At 55.8% G+C, this 17,345-nt stretch overlaps 1 protein-coding gene across 4 annotated transcripts in view; it reads right to left on the minus strand.

Annotated features, from left to right (window-relative positions):
* Positions 1 to 2,151: 2,151 nt before the first annotated feature.
* Positions 2,152 to 17,345, minus strand: part of LOC101600375 (tubulin polymerization promoting protein) — a 31,568-nt gene continuing 16,374 nt past the window's right edge. For all 4 annotated transcript variants that reach the window (XM_045139028.1, XM_045139029.1, XM_045139031.1 and 1 more), the window contains exons 3-4: positions 6,668 to 6,821; positions 2,152 to 6,347 (exon numbers count right to left, since the gene is read on the minus strand). In XM_045139028.1, coding sequence (XP_044994963.1) covers positions 6,153 to 6,347; positions 6,668 to 6,821 — 349 coding nt within the window. In that variant the 3' untranslated portion in view covers positions 2,152 to 6,152. The remainder of the gene's footprint in view (positions 6,348 to 6,667; positions 6,822 to 17,345) is intronic.

Raw genomic sequence — 17,345 nt, forward strand, 5'->3', positions numbered from 1 at the left:
TACCAGACAGGCTTTCAGAGCCCCCGGCCGTGGTCCGCCCCGCTTTTCTCTGAGTTACACAAACAGTACCGCCTGTCCGTTGCTGCTTAAGGCTTTTGAAGTACCTGTCTAGAACTGATCTATATTGCCCTAAGTTTCAGCAGTGTTTTTTGTTTGTTTGTCTTTGGCTTAACACTCATAATCCTTAAGAGGCATTTCATTGGCTTCAGCATCTGAAGTTGTGTCTCTGTGGCACAGATGTGGGGGTACTGGGGCTCCTCAAACAAGTCCTCGCTGTCCAGATGAGAGGACAGTCTCTAGCCGCGGCCAGTGTCCACACTGCAATCATGCCGCTCTGGCCAGTGTCCACACAGGCAGTGCTCAGGCCCGGCCTTCCCATTCTCGGTGAGTCCCTCTTGCGGACGGTGCCTTGGGCATCGTGCTGGGCCGCCCCAGGTTTCCACAGCTCTGACCCATGAGCGGGTTTCCTGGGTCCTCCCTCTTCTGTTACTTAGAGCGTCGCTGGACGCAGGCCTCTGCAGAACTGGAGACCTGTCAGCACCTGCTCCTGGGGACCAGCTGGCATTGTCATCCTCCCCAGCAGTGACTGCTGAGTTTCCTCTTCACAGAGTGAGGTCACCCTCTTCTCAGAGTCGGCGTGACCCCATCTCCTCATCATTGCAGGTCTTGATCTTCCCTTTGTGTTTCTAACCATCCTGCGATTACTAACATATTTGGGTTAGAAATACCGTTTTGTCTATTTTCCCATTCTGCTGCTTTCTCTTTATCCTCTAAGCTTTAAGTCTGCCATCTTGTTTTGTACTATTTGTTGTATTCTGTAATTTATTTTATTTTTTTATTCTTTTTGTTTTATTTTTATTTTTTTATTTGAAAGCAACAGAGAGAAAGAGGCAGAGAGAGAAAGAGAGAGAGAATGGGCGCATCAGGGCCTCCAGCCACTGCAAATGCACTCCAGATGCGTGCACCCCCTTGTGCATCTGGCTAACGTGGGTCCTGGGGAATCGAGCCTTGAACTGGGGTCCTTAGGCTTCACAGGCAAGTGCTTAAGCACTAAACCATCTCTCCAACCCTGTATTTTTTTTTTCCTGCTCTAAGACTGACATTTTTAGGTTGTGTCCTATCTTCAGAAACTCCGCCCTGCTAATCAGGAAACTGAGCTCCGCCGCCGCTTGTGTGGTCAGCACCCTGGGCTGTGACGCTGACGTCCTCAACCCCTCGGCTCTTAGGTGCAATAGCAAAGAAGTGTCTTAACGGAATGTGTTCCCCTCACAGAGTGTGTATATAGCCATGATTAGTCACAACTTACTTGCCTGTTTATTCTTTCTCCTCTACTACCTTCACATCTCAGACGTCCCTCTCATCATCATTTTCTTGCATCTAGAATTTCTTTCTATGTGTACTGGTAGCAAATTATTCCTCTGCCTAAGAAGCCTTGGTTTCGTCCTCTGCAGTGACCTCACCGGGCTGGAGTTTAATCACTTTCTGCCTGCCGTGTGGGTGGCTGCGTATGATGTAGTTCGTGAATGGTCCCCTTGACTTCAGACCCCATCCTCGGACCAGAACCAGACTTGGCCTTGAACCTGACTGATAGCTGGTCCACCTGCCCTCTGAGGTGGTCAGCAGTCCTAAGCCAGGTGACAGAAGTCTCCCCTGGGTGAGAGTGGCCCGGAGCTGTCTGCCAGTGAGTTCTGATGCAACAAGGACTCCAGGCTCCCATCCTGGGGGTTAGTACCCACGTATGGAGGCCCAGGTGGCCAGAGGGTGTGATGGTTAGTACAGAGAACCTGAAAGCCACATTTTAACACCTTTATTCATCACTTTACCAATTTGACACACAATGTTAACAGCAAACACATAAGGAGCGAAATGTAGACAGACACAGCCGTTTCACTAAAGCTTTCCACCAGGCCACGAGAACAAGTCTGGCAGGTGACACCGTGCCTCTGCAGGAGGGACAGCAGAGCCATCCCGACGCCGCAGATATTCTGGGCAAGTGTGGTTCAGATGTCAGCAGAAGTGCCTTTCGGAGTCGGAACACCCACAGCATCAACATCACCCATCACACCAATAAAGTGATGACACTCGGTCCCCCCTAACATTAATAAAATAGTGTAAAAATATATTGCATATATATAAACTTATTTCCCTTTCTTGAAAAAAAAAAAACAACAAACACCTTAGTACAAACTAGTAGTAGCGTATTGTCCCTTCAAGTTTAAGTTGCGTAGGCTCCCTCTGCTGTTTGGCTTGGTTTAGTTTACGAGGTCTAAAGGGAGAGAGTTAATTTAAGCATCCCTAGGCGCTTGTGGCCGCACCCGTGAACCAGAGCTCAGGGTGGTCAGTAGTGTGTTGGGGAGGAGAGCAGTTCGGCTCAGTGGTGGCAGGATCTCCTAGCCTGCTAGAGCGGGACCGGGGGGTGCTCGCCCTGGCAGGGCCGCCCACTTCCACCCTGGCAGGGCCGCCCTCCTGTGGCTGTGCAGCCCGGTAGGAATGTGGTTCTCTGGAGGAGGACAGCCGGCCAGGCAGGCAGGCAGTTGTCCTGAAACGGGCACAGGTGGTCAATACCACAGTACCCTGGCCATGGCATCTGTCTCGACTCCTCCCAGCTCCAGTTATAATGCCAAAGCATCTACGGCCAGGACGTAAACACATCAGCAGGACCAAATGCCAGTAAAACTTGATTCACGAAAACAGGCAGCTAAGGGAACTTGGGGGCCTCCGGGAAGAGGTGGATCCTCCGTCCCGGGCGTCCTCGGACCTGTTCAAGGTGGACCTGCAGCCCCTGGGGGGCCAGGGCAGCCCAGACAGGTCACCAGGAAGTGGCAGAAACTACTGTGATGTCCCTCTGCTCTCCTACATAAGACTGCAAGGCGTGAAAATACTCCAGTATAAATATAGATCTTTTCAAAAATATTTAAACATGTCATTTGAACTTTGAGTTTTTGATAAAATGGTTACCACTAACTAGCTGCTTATCTTATAGCATTAAATAGAAATAAATACGCATTCTGCTAGAGACCAGTGTTCTCCAACACCCTCCTCCCGTCTTCTCCTTGCTGTTGGCAATTGGACACCGTCCATATTGTGCTTCCTACAATCTGTCTCTGTCTCCTGAGTGGCATTCCTCACAGGATGTGCCCCTGAGTGTCATCCTGATACAACACATCCCTGAGTGTCACCCTGAAAGAACACGTCCCTGTCACTCCCTATAGAACCTGTCACCCTGATACAAAGTGTCACCCTGACAAACATGTCCCTGAATGACACCCTCAAAAGCATATATCTGTCACCCAATACAGTGCGCCCACCAGACAAAACTTGTCCCTCTGGTTGTCACTTCTGACAGAACCTTCCCTGTCTCCTGGGTGCCCTCCAATCATACATGTCCTTGTTCCCTGGTTATCAGTTCCTGACAGAATTTCTCTCTGTCTCCTGGGTGTTCCCCATCTGCTGGTTGTCCTCTCCTGAGAGAACATGTCTTTTGTCACCTGGGCTTCTGTCACCTAATAGCACATGGCCCCGGGTCTTGGTTTGCATGCTATGAAAGTTAGATGTTCTTTTGTTTTTAATCCACAGACAGACACTGAGCTCTACTTGGCCACAGTTAGTAGAAAGTAATGGGTATCGCATAAGCATGCAACTGCCTGCGTGTTCATACTCAGAACTGACTGAGGAGGATGCGTGTGTCTGTCGTGTGAGGCGACGTCGGAATCCAAGCCTCTGTGTCGAGAGTTCACAGATGCCAAACTCAACAGACACTTTAAGATGGACAGAGTGGGGTGCTAAGACTTCAGGTCTGATGGTTATTACCCTTCCTTGCTAGATGATACAGGATACAGGAGGGAGGGTGCGTTACAAAGCTAAACGTACACACTGGCTGCAGAAGGAAACTGCCCTCGCCCCGTGTGTCTGAGGAAACCGGGCAGGGCAAGGGGGCACAACAGAGACCACCTGTCTGACAGCGTTTCCTCCATGGCCACCCCAAGGGCCACACGTGAGGGCCTGGGAGCGGAGCCCAAGGGTGCTCTGAGGGATCAGGCGGGGAGGACCAGCAAGTCATTGTGACTTACTCTGGATTCCCCAACCCCAGAGGTTGAGTAGAGTGACAGGGAATGCGTTCTGAAGGTTTCATGGTCTCCTGCTGGAACCTGACCTCCAGGGGCTGAGATGGAGGTGTGGTCTGCCTCCTGGGCCCTGTGGATCCAACCCTCTGTTCCGGCCTTGGTGGAGAGCCAGTATGAGAGGTGAGGACCCCACAGGCAAGGTGGCCAGTCGGTGACGGAGCCTCCTTCCCCCGGTGCTGGCTTACCACCCAAGGGTGGACACTTGTCTCCTCTATGCTCTTGGGGAGCCAGCCCTGGCCTCAGTGTGGATCGTCTAGAGATCATTCTGGCCCCTCAACCCCTTGAATAGGAGACCGTACCCTCCGTGGGGTCAGAGGGGCATCTGAGCTGCTGTGTATAGTGGGAACCCTCAGCTGTCACCCTGGCTCGTCCCTCTGCCCTGGCCTAGGGTCCACTAACTCTAGGGACGAGTTCCCGATAGATTTGTGTCTGTTCCGTGTAGCTCGGCTGTGGCTGTGGGGACGGACTGTTGGCAGGCCATAGAAAAGAACCACAACCTCACACCAAGAGACTTCCAGCCTTGGGGTTCTGAAGGGGACTGAGGAATGTCAGGAGTCCCTCTGTCTTGCCCACACCAACGAGGTGACATCCCATTCCCTTACTCCTCGGTCTTTCATGTCAGACATGGCGAACTTCCATGACCTCAGGAGGAAGCTGTGTGGAGAGCCACCCCATCTTCCAGTTGGGGCTTCCTCCTGTGTGAGGGATAGGTAGGGCCGGTTGGCTGGGAGCTGTGGTCCTCAGGCCCTTGCTTTGTCCCGGTGGGCGGGGGCTACATTGATGGACAGATGTTGCTTGGGGCAGGAGCGCAGGGTGGGGTGGCAGTGGGCCCTGGCAGTGAGGGAGTCTTGCTGTCTACCTGGGCTGTAGTAGGCCAGGCTGCCTATCTAGATCTGCCGAGGCCACTGTGAGCTCTCGGGGACCGACGCCCAGGCCGCACAGTCCAGTGGGTCATATGCAGGGCTCGGGCTCTTCGTGCCAAAGGAGTTGCTGTGGGGCCATGTAAGACCACTGGGGTGGTTCCTAGGCCTCCTGGGGATGGTGTAGGTACCAAGGAGGCCGCAGTGTGGCATCCTCGCACGTGGATGAGCTAGGTGCTGGGGGCAGAACGACAAAACCCCAGCGATGATGCAGGTCTCCCCCTGGCCTGGCTCTGGTGTCTGGTGGTCTGCGCTCCAGAGAACAGTTGGGGAGCTGATCCCCAAAGGGGCTTCAGAGAGCGGAGGAAACGCACGGCCGTGACTTACGGCAGGGCTTGCGGGTAAAGCAGAAGCCCGTTCCACACCGGTGAAGGGACTCTCCGGGCCTGGCCCGACCACGTGTCCCAACCTGCTGATGGGACAGGTCAAGGAAGAAGTCACAGCGGCTCAAAGTCGCGCGTCTCCCCGGAGCGCTCCAAGGCCAGCATCGCCTCTTCTTACTGTCGACACACTCCAGGTCGCTCACCTGTCACCAGTGAGTCTCCACGGTCCCTCAGCCATCCTCAGCACACAGACGTGGTTGACAGCCTTGATGGGCGTGTTTGCTCAACTGCCAGTGTGACAGGTCCACGCTGGCATGGCCACTAGGTGGCCTCCTGCCCTGCCTGGGTCACTCTGTCTTCACGGCGGGTTAGCGCCTTACTCCTGTTGTCCTTGAGGCTCCCGGGAGAGGTCAGTATGGCCTGACAGTCCGTGCCACTCACCCTCACACATGCCAATTCCCAAACCACCCCCTCCCCCGTGAAGACCAGGTGGCCAATGCACTGCGATCCTGGGACACAGTCTGGAGGCAGCAGCTGTCCCCTTCCCGAGTCTGGACAGGGCAGGCGTGTAAGGAAGGGACAGTAAATTGGGGATCGGAGCTGGGGGTCTGGAAGGAGTGTCAGCACCTAGCAGGAGGAGGCCTGGGCATCGCCCGGCCTGAGCCGCCTGGCACTTGGGAGTTCTGCCCGAGTCAGCACAGGAATGTAATGAAGTGTCATGGGTGTGAGTCCGGTGCCCGGCACCTGCAGTGCTCAGAACGACAGCCCCCCCCCCGGGGGGGGGGCTACTTGCCCCCCTGCACCTTCTGGTCGTAGGTGCCCGCGTGCTTGTAGCCAGGCACGTAACCCGACTCGTCCACCAGGTCCACGCGGCCAGCTTTGCCCTTGCCCTTGCCCGATGGGTCGAAGCGCTCTTTGTGGGAGCCTGTGAACTTGGTTGTGTCTGTGAGCCGCGACACAGTGGGTGAAGACACGGCTTTCTGCAAGAGAGGGGGAGGGGAGGGGTTACAGTAGGTCCGGGGCGGGGGGGGCTGGGTGAGGACTGCCACCACCTGGGGCAGCATTTCAGTGCGGGGGGGGGGGGGGCCGAAGATAGATAAAGAACATGAACTTGCTCTAGGGTCACATGTACAGACATGGGAGCTACCTCTCCTGGCCCCAGGTCAGCTCGGGACATATGGGACTGATGAGCCCACCAGCTCTCCTCCCAGCTGGATCCCCCCAAAGACCGGCGGGCCACGACGTCCCCACGGGAAGAGCAGTGAGGACACCCCGGACTGAGCAGGCCCTGCGCTCTCACCGTGACCCCCGAGATGACAGGCGCACGGCCCTCGATGAGCCGGTGCACCTCCCGCACGGCCTCCTCGCTGCTCTTGTCCTTGAACCTCTTCCTGGCCAGCTCCTCCAGTGCCTCCTGGAACTGCTCGAAGGTGATGGTCCTGCAGGACTTCCCTCTGTGTGGGGACAGGGTGCAGTCGTCGTAAGCCACCAGACCAAGCAGCCCCATACACATGTCCCATCCCACCCTGTATACTGCAGCGAGCCACCCGCCCCCCAGAGCCATGGGTGTGGGTAACCACCTCCCTGGAAAGACCTTCAAGGAGGTCTGTGGGGACAGTCCTGTTTGTTCCAACATGGGCAGTGTGGACTCCACTGAGGAGAACAGAGGAAAAATAAGAGGGTCCAGGGCTGGAGAAATGGCTTAGCGGTTAAGCGCTGGCCTGTGAAGCCTAGGGACCCCGGTTCAAGGCTTGATTCCCCAGGACCCACGTAAGCCAGATGCACAAAGTGGCGTATGCGTCTAGAGATCATTGGCAGTGGCTGGAGGCCCTGGCGCACCCATTCTCTCTCTCTCCCACTCTCAAATAAATACAATAAAATAAATCTTAGAAAAAAAAAAACAGAGGGTCCCCTGGTCACTCTCCACCAGTAGCCAGGAGCAGTCCAGGCCTGTGCTGGGGTCAGAGGTGGCCCAGGAGAACACAGGGTACCTGAGCCAGGGTTCGTACCCTGAGCAGGACTGGGAAGGGCCTCCTCCCCTGCCCTGAGCCAGGCCCTGAGGTGGAGCCACCCACGGAGTCGGGCGAGCAGCGTGGCTGGAGCTCCTAACCCACCCTGTGCGCCTGGCCGCTGCAGGGTATCCAAACATCGGCCATTTCACCAAGCCTTCCAGAGGCCATTCAGGCAATCTCAAAAATATTCTAAAGCTGGACTGGAGAAGATGACTTAGCGGTTAAAGCATTTTTGCCTCCAAAGCCAAAGGACCCAGGTTCGATTCTCCAGGACCCACTTTAGCCAGATGCACAAGGGGGCGCACGCGTCTGGAGTTCGTTTGCAGTGGCTGGAGGCCCTGGCGCACCCATTCCCTGCCCCCTCTGCCTCTTTCTCTCAAATAAGTTTATATATATATATTCTAAAGCTTCTTAATCTTTGCACCCACCCCCACCTCATCCAAATGAGTGAGATTTCAGTTTGGACACATGATGCGCCTACGGTTCCTGTGCGTCACCGGGAGTTCTTCTGGGACAGCCTCAGAAAGGCTCTCTCTCACAGCGAGGCATGCCACTGCTACCAGTCACAGAGGGCTAAGGGTCCAGGACCTGATGACAGCTGACCAGACAAAACTCCAGCTGGGCTTTGATAGCTGCCCATCAACCGTGGATCCAGCACAGCCAAGCCCAGTTTGAAAAGTCAGAAAACGGAGACTACAGAATCCCAAGACACCCCGGACTACTGGCCGGAGTCAGAACTCACAACTCAAAGAATCCAGAGCCTAGAAATGCCCACACAGGCAGCGCATTTGACCCACAAGGTACAGGAGCTACTCAGAGAGAAGGGATCACCCTAACCCCCATAAACAGCTGGAACAGCTGCTCCCTCTATAATAAACTCCCCAGGGGCGGGGGGGGGGGGGAATGGCTTAGCAGTTAAGGTGTTTGCCTGCGAAGCCTAAGGATCCCGGTTCGATTCCCCAGGACCCACGTAAGCCAGATGCACAAGGGGGCGCACGCATATGGAGTTCCGTTTGCAGTGGCTGGAGGCCCTGGCGTGCCCATTCTCTCTCTCTCTCTCACATAAATAAATAAACAATATTAAAAAAAAATCAGGACCCATCACTCACCACAGGAGCCTTGGACATGCGCCTCGCACCACACAGACTTGACTCACAGCAGACCCCAGAAACCAACTTTTGGTTTATTTTTATTTATTTATTTGAGAGTGACAGACAGAGAAAGAGAGAGAATGGGCACGCCAGGGCTTCCGGCCACTGCAAACGAACTCCAGATGCGTGAGCCCCCTTGTGCATCCGGCTAATGTGGGTCCTGGGGAATCAAGCCTTGAACGGGGGTCCTTAGGTTTCATAGGCAAGCGCTTAACCGCTAAGCCATCTCTCCAGCCCAGAACCCAACTTTTAGAAGGACATCAGGGCAAGAACCTTGGTAGCCTTGAAGTGAGTTTTTATAAATGACGCCAAATCATGTTCTGTAATGGAAACATAGGCAACGTAATGAGAGGTTTACAAGTCATGTTCTTTCAAAAGACCCTGACGAGGAAGAAAGATCTGGGAAGGGGCTCATATGCCAAGAACATAACATCCAGAAGTAAGAAAGAAAAATGGAAACTGTGCCAAGTACTTGGGCCAGGTCACTCACCAATGAAGCCCATGAGAGGAGAGCCAGCGTGTGCAGAGTCACCCCCACACACACCCCAGGATGACAGAAGCGATGAAGGAACCCCAGTTGTGAATATCATATATATTTTCCTTCAAATCTCACTCAAGCCTGAAAACTACCCAGATGGTCTCCAGCCATGGACCGCAATGCAGGGACACCAGTGACAACTCAATGACAAAGTGAACTCTCGAGTGGCCCAGGATAAGGAACCAGACATGAAGACTCCACGGGGTGGTTTCCGTAAACCCTACATTCTGACCGGTGCCTGGAGCAGTCGTAAGCTTTATGCACATGTGCCGTGAAGACGTGAATCACTGTGCCCGACACCCCGAGGCCAGGAGAGCTGATCATGGAGAGGCAGGTGTCCCCTGGCAAACACACCTTGGCCCCTTGCCTGGGACCCTCCCTAGCTTTTGGAACTGAAGAGTTCACTAAAGCCTTATGCTTGGGACCAAGGGGGACAGCGTGCGAACCAGAGCCCCACAGTGGCTTTGTGCTCTCCCGGCACATGACTGTGTATGGTGGAGGTGACGGAGGTTCCAGAGTTTTGGGACGTGGATTCCAGGCTGTCAATACTCAGCCCCAACGTTCAGCCCCCCCCCCTTGTGATGACTTGGTTAACCAGGCCACCTGGGGTGACTTGGCCTCACGTCCCAGGGGTGCCTGGAGCTTACAGCTTTTCTCTCCTGCCTGGGACCTGCGGGTGTATTGACCTAAGGCCCCTTGGGACCAGTCTGTTTGTCCTGGGACGTCAAAGGCACTCTTGTCTCCTACTCCCAGCTCTGCCCAGGCTGACATGTGGATGCCAGGCCTAGCGGCCAGCCTGGCAACCTGCCGCCGAGGCACACAGCCCTTTCTAGGCAGCGTCAGCACCAGGCACTGCCAGCCTGAGTCACTGGGGGGGAAGGGTGGCTGGTGGGTCTCCCCATCACAGGCCACATTCAGATGGCACTAGATGCCTGCTCCACTGGTACCAAGAGTCCCTGAGCTGCTGTGTCCTCACGAGTCCCACTGCGCTGGTGTCGGTGGGGAGACTGAGGCCCTGGCCTTGGTGCTCTAGACCCCGAGGGTGTCTCCCCCAAGAGACGCAGGCGCTTCTCGGAGCAGTCCCCAGAGCGTTCTGGGGGAGGGGGGACAAATGCCGCCTCTCTTCTTCCGGGGTTGTGCCATCCACTCTTGGGCTCTCCTGACCCCGGGCACCCCCAGGGCTTGGGCCTTTCCTGTCTTTGGCCCACAGGCTGGGTGCTGAACCCACCCGCTGAGTTCGCTTCCCAGGACCGGGGTGTGCAGATGGGCAGGGGTCCCGCTCAGGCTCTTGAAGTCTCTGGCCTAGAGTGCCAGAAGCAAGTCTGAAGCCAGCACAGCCCTCTGAGGACGGGTTGGTGCCTCTGGAACGCATGCCACACGGGTTCCTCTGCACCCCAGCTTTGGCCTTACACAGAGCCCCCAACCCAGCCCCTTTGTGGAAAGGTCCCTCACTGAGGCTGAGTGATCAGATAACTCCTGACCTGTGCGGGGGAGGGGGAGGGGACACCAAGGCCGCCTGGCACTTTCTGGTTCTGAACTTGAGAGTTTTCTCAGTGTGACCACCAGGGAGCAGCCTTGCCAGCCATATAGCACTAATGGCACAGTACAGGTCCTTCTGCAGTCAGAGAGCAAGAGGCACCATAGCAGGACCAGGGAAGGATCTTGGGCAGCAAGGGGGGGCGGTGCTGGGCAAGGTTCCTGGCGACCTTGTGCCATGAAGAAGCCCTTCCAGAGGTTTCGATGGAGACAGCGCAATGTCTGTTTGCCAGCCAGAGCACGGAGCGAGCCCAGCTGGCACGAGCCTTGGGTCGCATGTCCCTGCCAATGGCCCTGATGCCCCACGGGCCGCTCTCAGCCACCTGCCCCTTGCTCTTTCTCCAGGGACCCTCGCTCTGTGCCCACTGAATGCCTTGTTCTCCCCAGAACCCGGGCGTGGGCTCTGTGCCAAAGACAGACTGGTGTGACAGCCTAGGCCCGAGCGCTTCCAGTGTCCGTTCTGTGCACTCTCCAGCAGGTCAGGGGGCCTCTAACCCCCTCCAGGACAGGTGAGGCAGCCTCTGCCACCTGGCTAGGAAGGTCAGAGCGTGGGCTGATCAGCCACGAGGGTTCACTCAATTGCAGGAAACCAGAGGCTGTGAGCAGTAGCCCTGTTGTGGCCTTGCCCTGGACCAGGCTGTGGTCGCCCAAGTTTCAAAGATCTAGTGGTCACCACCTCTTACCTACAAGGCATTCTTGCTGTTTTTCTCTGCCGGGGTGGGGTGGGATCCTTAACTATCCTTCTTATTTCTGTGTTTTCACAGGAGCCTGAAGTTGGGGGTGGGGGTCAGCCTCTAGGCTGACCCCAGTGACCCACCTGTGACCACTTCACTCACCATCTTGGTCTGAGCAGGGGTGCCCCATAAGACAGACCTGTGTGAGGTTGTACAGACAAGCCCTGGAGGTTTGGGGACGGTCGTCCTCTTCCGTGACCTGCAGGCACTGGCCAGCCAGGCCACATGGATGAGCCAAGGGGCACGGGATGGACCGATGCCTGACACGCAGTGGCCGAATTCCCATTGATCGCCAGATATGAGGAGGCCTTGACCACAAAGCCATGGGGGCCACCAGCTCACTGGCCCTTAAGACAGAGATGTTCCACATAGCCTGTCCACCTCTCCGAGACCCCCCCCCCACCTTCCCACACCACCACTAAAAGACCTGCAGGCCTTAGAGATGACCCTGCGCTGCTGTATCTGGCCACTAGGAGGCCACAGTGAGATGGGGCTAACCTCAGGGCTCAGGTTTTATTTCGTTTTTGGTTTTCTAAGGTAGGGTCTCACTGTAGCCCAGGCTGACCTGGAATTCACTGTGGAGTCTCAGAGTGGCCTCGAACTCACAGTGATCCTCCTACCTCTGCCTCCCGAGTGCTGGGATTAAAGGCGTGCGCCACCACGCCTGGCTCAGGGCTCAGGTTCTTGTACACCTGGGAACTAGGGCACAGGCTGGGTGTTGCCCCACTCGTCTGCAGGGCCAGGCCCCCATCCCCACCCCGTGCTCAGCAAGCAGAGTGTAGGGAGGCTGAACCCCAAGGGAGGAGTGTCATAGAGAGGAAGGCTGGTTGACCACCTCTCACAAGGCTGCCCCCCACCCCCCGGGGCCCTTGTCACGTGGCTTCTCTAGGGTGTTTGGACACACCAGTACGTAACGAGCTCTCTCTCCCAAGAGCTCTCCAGAGCACTTTGGCCAGAGCTCTCTCCAGGCCCTGGGCCTGTCCTGGGAGTGACAGCTGAGGGGCTGCTGCGTCTAGCCTCCTGACCTGGATGCACCCTTCAGAACAGGCCCCACTGGGCCCTGATGGCTGGAAGTGGCATTGGGGGCACACCAGGCAGCTTCCCCGGGCTCAGTGACACCTGACAAACCCTTGGGCCTCAAACCTGCTCTCCGGCCTCCAGACAGTAAGAGACACCCAGCCCTGGTGGCCGCCAAATGAGCCACTGCGTAGCTCTTCATAGTGTGTTGGCAGGAATCTGTATTCGCTCTGGAGGGTAACCAGCACCCATCCTGGGGCCCAGGGGAGGCCGCGGCTCTTCCTTCCCTATGCCCCCTGGCTAGACCTGCCAACCTAATGGTGTGTTGGGCCCTGCACTTCCCGCTCCTCACACACACATATGCAGGTACACACCGAACTCACGCACATAGACGTGCTGCCCAGCACCCCCCCACCCCCGACACACACACACCCCCCAAAGTCTGGCCTGAGCATATCAGACCTCCATTAACTATCTGGAGACTGACCCTTGTGGGCCCTTTGCAGGAGAGAGTCTGGGTTCACAGTAATCTTCAATAAAACGTGGTATAAAGCTGCAAGAAATTTGTTTAAAATTTAACACATAGTAACATCAAAACAAACAAGCGCTACCATGGTGACAAGGACCTAAACAAAGGCCTGCAGATACCCCAGCTGGCGCCACGCCCGTGGCGTCATGGCAACCTGCCCCAAAACAGAAATAGTTGGACTTTTTTCTCTCTCTAGTCCTGTCAGAGTCAGCAACTTCCTGGCAGTACCTAAGCTATTTCCTCACAGTCCCCAAACTCCCAGAGGAGGCAAAGTCGAAGGTTTGCAGCTGCTGCTGCCCGTCAAGGGACTGTGGACACCCAGCCCTCCCCACAGTGCAAAATACAAACAGGGCCACCACAGCCATAGGTGTCCAGGGACTCTGCACCCCAGACTTCTCTTCCTACAGGACTCAAGGATTTCCCCTCCCTGCCCCCGCCCAGGGTCACCTACAGCCCCAGGGGACTCACTGTGCCTCTATTCAGTGTTCTTGTAAAAATATTTTTATTTATTTATTTATTACAGAGAGAGAGAGAATGGGTGCACCAGGGCCTTTAGCCACTGCAAACCAACTCCAGATGCATGCGCCACCTTGTGCATCTGGCTTACATGGGTCCTGGGGAATCAAACCAGGGTCCTTAGGCTTCGCAGGCAAATGCCTTAACCGCTAAGCCATTTGCTCAGGCTCCTCTACTCAGTCTTTTGTCCCCACATGCCTGGGAGGGGTCAAGGTACCTTCCTTCAGAACGGAGGGGGAGGGTGTGCATCTCAGGTGAGGAACATGTTGTAGGAACCCCAGCGTACTCCAGGCTCCAAGAGGGACAGACAGTCCAAAAGTGATGGGGGGCAGGGGACGACAGGTGACCATCCCCGGGGGCCTGAGAATCCACGTGTGCAGGTAGATGGGGCACCACTCACTGGCCTTCTCAGCCCAGGTTCCTCACCCTGGCTTGCTCAAACCGGGCAGTGCCCACCCACAGTGCCAGCAAGCCTCAGCAGGCACTAGGATTCTGCCCCGACAGCCTGGCTGCCTAGGACCGTCCTAACCTCAAGCCTTCTCTAACAGGCTCAACGTACAGGTATTTGTCCCACCCCCAACCTTGACCTCCAAGGCAGGCCCCTCCCCCAAATTTTCCAGAGTCTGCAGATGGGGTGCAATGCCTTGGAGTCAGGGATCAGTCCCAGTCCCTAAACGTCTGAGCACCTCATATGTTCACTTATAGGGGGTGGTGGTCAGTGCCCACCATGGTCAGGAGGGACGTACAGTCCCTCCATGTGTAGATGGGGTTCTTAAGCCTCTGTGATCCCCTCCGTCCAGATGACCCATGGCCCCATGCCATCACCACTGGGGAGGGAGCTCAAACAGAAGTCCTGCGTGGGGTGTGGGTACAGATGTGCGGGCACGTAACAGCTGGAAGGCAGCTTCCTACAGAAAAAAAAAAATGAGGAGTTGACTGGCCCCAAGGACAGATCACTTCTTCCCACCTCCCACCCAGCCCTTCTAGAAGCTTCCTTACGGTCAAAAGTCTCTAGGCCTTAGGCTGGAGAGATGGCTTAGCGGTTAAGTGCTTGCCTGTGAAGCCTAAGGACCCCAGTTCAGGCTTGATTCTCCAGGACCCACGTAAGCCAGATGCACAAGGTGGCACACATGTCTGGAGTTCGTTTGCAGTGGCTGGAGGCCCTGGCGCGCCCATTCTCTATCTACCTGCCTCTTTCTCTCTGTGTCTGTCACTCCCAAATAAATAAAAATAAGCAAATGTCTCTACGCCTCTTTGTTCCTGGGTTTGTTTCCTACTATCTGGGACACTGGGGTGTTTGAAGGTAGGATGCCATGAGGAACATGGCCAGAGAGTGGAGCAGGTGACTGCTGCATCCAACTGCTCCTTGCTGACACAAAGCTTCTGACAAAAAGCAGGTGATGAGGGCTGGAGAGATGGCTTAGCAGTTAAGCGCTTGCCTGTGAAGCCTAAGGACCCCGGTTCGAGGCTCGGTTCCCCAGGACCCACGTTAGCCAGATGCACAAGGGGGCGCACGCGTCTGGAGTTCGTTTGCAGAGGCTGGAAGCCCTGGCGCGCCCATTCTCTCTTTCTCCCTCTATCTGTCTTTCTCTCTGTGTCTGTTGCTCTCAAATAAATAAATAAATAAATAAATAAATAAATAAATAAATAAAGCAGGTGATGAGAGGAGAGGGTTTATTTCGGCTTACAGACGCGAGGAGAAGCTCCATGATGGCAGGGGAAAATGATGGTATGAGCGGAGTCTGGTGGACATCGCCTCCTGGCCAACATCAGGTGGACAACAGCAGCAGGGAAGTGTGCCAAACACTGGCAAGGGGAAGCCGGCTGCCACACCCCTACGCCCACCGCAACAACACACATCCCCTTCCAATTTCCAAATTGCCACCAGCTGGGGACCTAGCTCTCAGAACACTTAAGTTTATGGGGGACACCTGAATCAAACCACCACATTGACCCTGCTGATGTCGCCTGAGGGAAGTCCTACATGCCCTCAGGGTAGGAGCAGCTACCAGGCCCCTATGGCAGGGCTTCAAGGGACACCTGGACGTGGAGAAGGAACAGAGAGGTGGACTGCCTGGGCTGGGCCCACTGTGAGCCGCACCAGCAGTCAGTTCTGTCTGCTCAGAGGTAACTTTAGCTGACCTAGTTAATGTGTTCTCAGTGTCACAGGACACATTGACTGGTCTAGCAAGAGCTCAGAGCCCCAGGATGAGAGCAATATGCCAGAGGCTCTGATCCCTGGTCACTGAGTCATCTCGGGTCAGTGCCCCACCAGCACAGCTTTGACCGCTGTGGCCAGCCCAGGACTGCGCACTTGAACCCATAGCACAGGACTAGCTACTATGAAGAGGCGGCGCATCTTCCAGCAGGGGACAATCAGAACAGGAACTGGCCGGCCACAGTGAGCCCCAACACGCTGTCCCATAGACAAAGCTTACGACGGAGTCAGTGCCCAAACTCAGGGGCACTTCATGAAACCCAAGGGAGGGGGCTCAGGGACTCTTAACACCAGGGCCTCTAGGTCACCCGTGAAGGAACTGTGGCACTTTGGGAGCCTTGTAGGATAGTAAACATCCGGCCGCAAGTGCCTGCCTGGGACCTCATGACTTAATTCCATGCCCTGCGGCCTCCCTGGTTTTCTCAGCTGTCCCCCAGCTTAGGGACCTGGAAAAGAACCATCTCCTAACTCTCGGCTCGAGGTCCGCTTTGTGGCAGTAATGGACTGCATGGTGCTCAACAAACCCGCCTCCGCTGAGGCCACAAAGTGCGCCCACAAATGGAGCTGGGGAGAAGAAGGAACCAGAGAAGACCTGAGCGCCGCGGCCCAGGAGCACCAGGACCTGGTCCCCACTACAGCCTGTATCGTCACCATGGACCCTCGCCAGGGCAGAGGCCGGGGATCCCGTGGTGGGCAGCAAGGTGACCACGCCCCTCTAAGCCTCTGGTCCGGCCTCCTCTCACATCCTGATCGTGGACGACTGACCTCCAGGCTGTGATGGATCGCAGATCCATCCAGGTTACATAGAGAGACTCATCTCCACTTCCTAAAGGGGTTGGAGGCCAGACAGAGAAGAAATACACCATGCTCATTCAGACACCCTCAGGCAGGTCTCTGGACCCAAGGAGGGGTTCAAGACGCAGGGCCCCTTTGGGGCTGGTTTCATAGCCATTCCAACACAAGCATCCAAGCCTGAGATGGCCCAGACACACTCCAACACATGGCGCACAGCAGGGAGCTTGCCAAGGAACATGGGGCTGAGGGGAACCTGCTCCACACAGCTTTGGGCTAGCAGAACAGGGCGTCAATGTGAGCAGTGGGACGGGGAGGGGACAGCTAGGTTCTGGCACAATAGTCTCCACAGAGCCCCTTTCTAGAATCCTTCTGCCCATACAACCTGTGGCTCAGCCTTCTTTCTTTTCCATCCTGGGGTCTTGAAGGTGGAGCTGGTTTCAGCTGGAGAAAGATGGAAGCCAACAGCGTCCCAAGTCCCCTAGCTGTGGGTGCCCTTTGTGTGCAATAATCCACCCTGTAGTCTTTGCCTGCCCAGGGGCAACTCCTGATACCAGTGCGTGACGTGGGGACAAGGGGCCTCGCCACACCTGGGGAGTCGCCAGTGTGTCCATGAACAAAGTGGTGACCAGGGCCGTAGCTATGAAGACCACGTCGCCTACCAAACACAAGAGCCTAAGGGACCCGTCAGCTAGGAGCGCCCATGGAGACCAACCATGGAACCCAGTAGCAAACAGATGTCTAGCAGAATTCACAGCCCCTCAAAAGTAAACAAGGCTGGGCTGGAGATAGGGTTTAGTGGTTAAGGTGTGCTTGCCTGTAAAGCCAAAGGACCCAGGTTCGATTCCCCAGTACCCATGTAAACCAGATGCACAAATGTGGCACATGCATCTGGAGTTTGTTTGCAGTGGCTGAAAGCCCTGGTGTGCCCATTC

Source organism: Jaculus jaculus, chromosome 20 (assembly GCF_020740685.1).
Source record: "Jaculus jaculus isolate mJacJac1 chromosome 20, mJacJac1.mat.Y.cur, whole genome shotgun sequence".
Classification (NCBI taxonomy): domain Eukaryota; kingdom Metazoa; phylum Chordata; class Mammalia; order Rodentia; family Dipodidae; genus Jaculus; species Jaculus jaculus.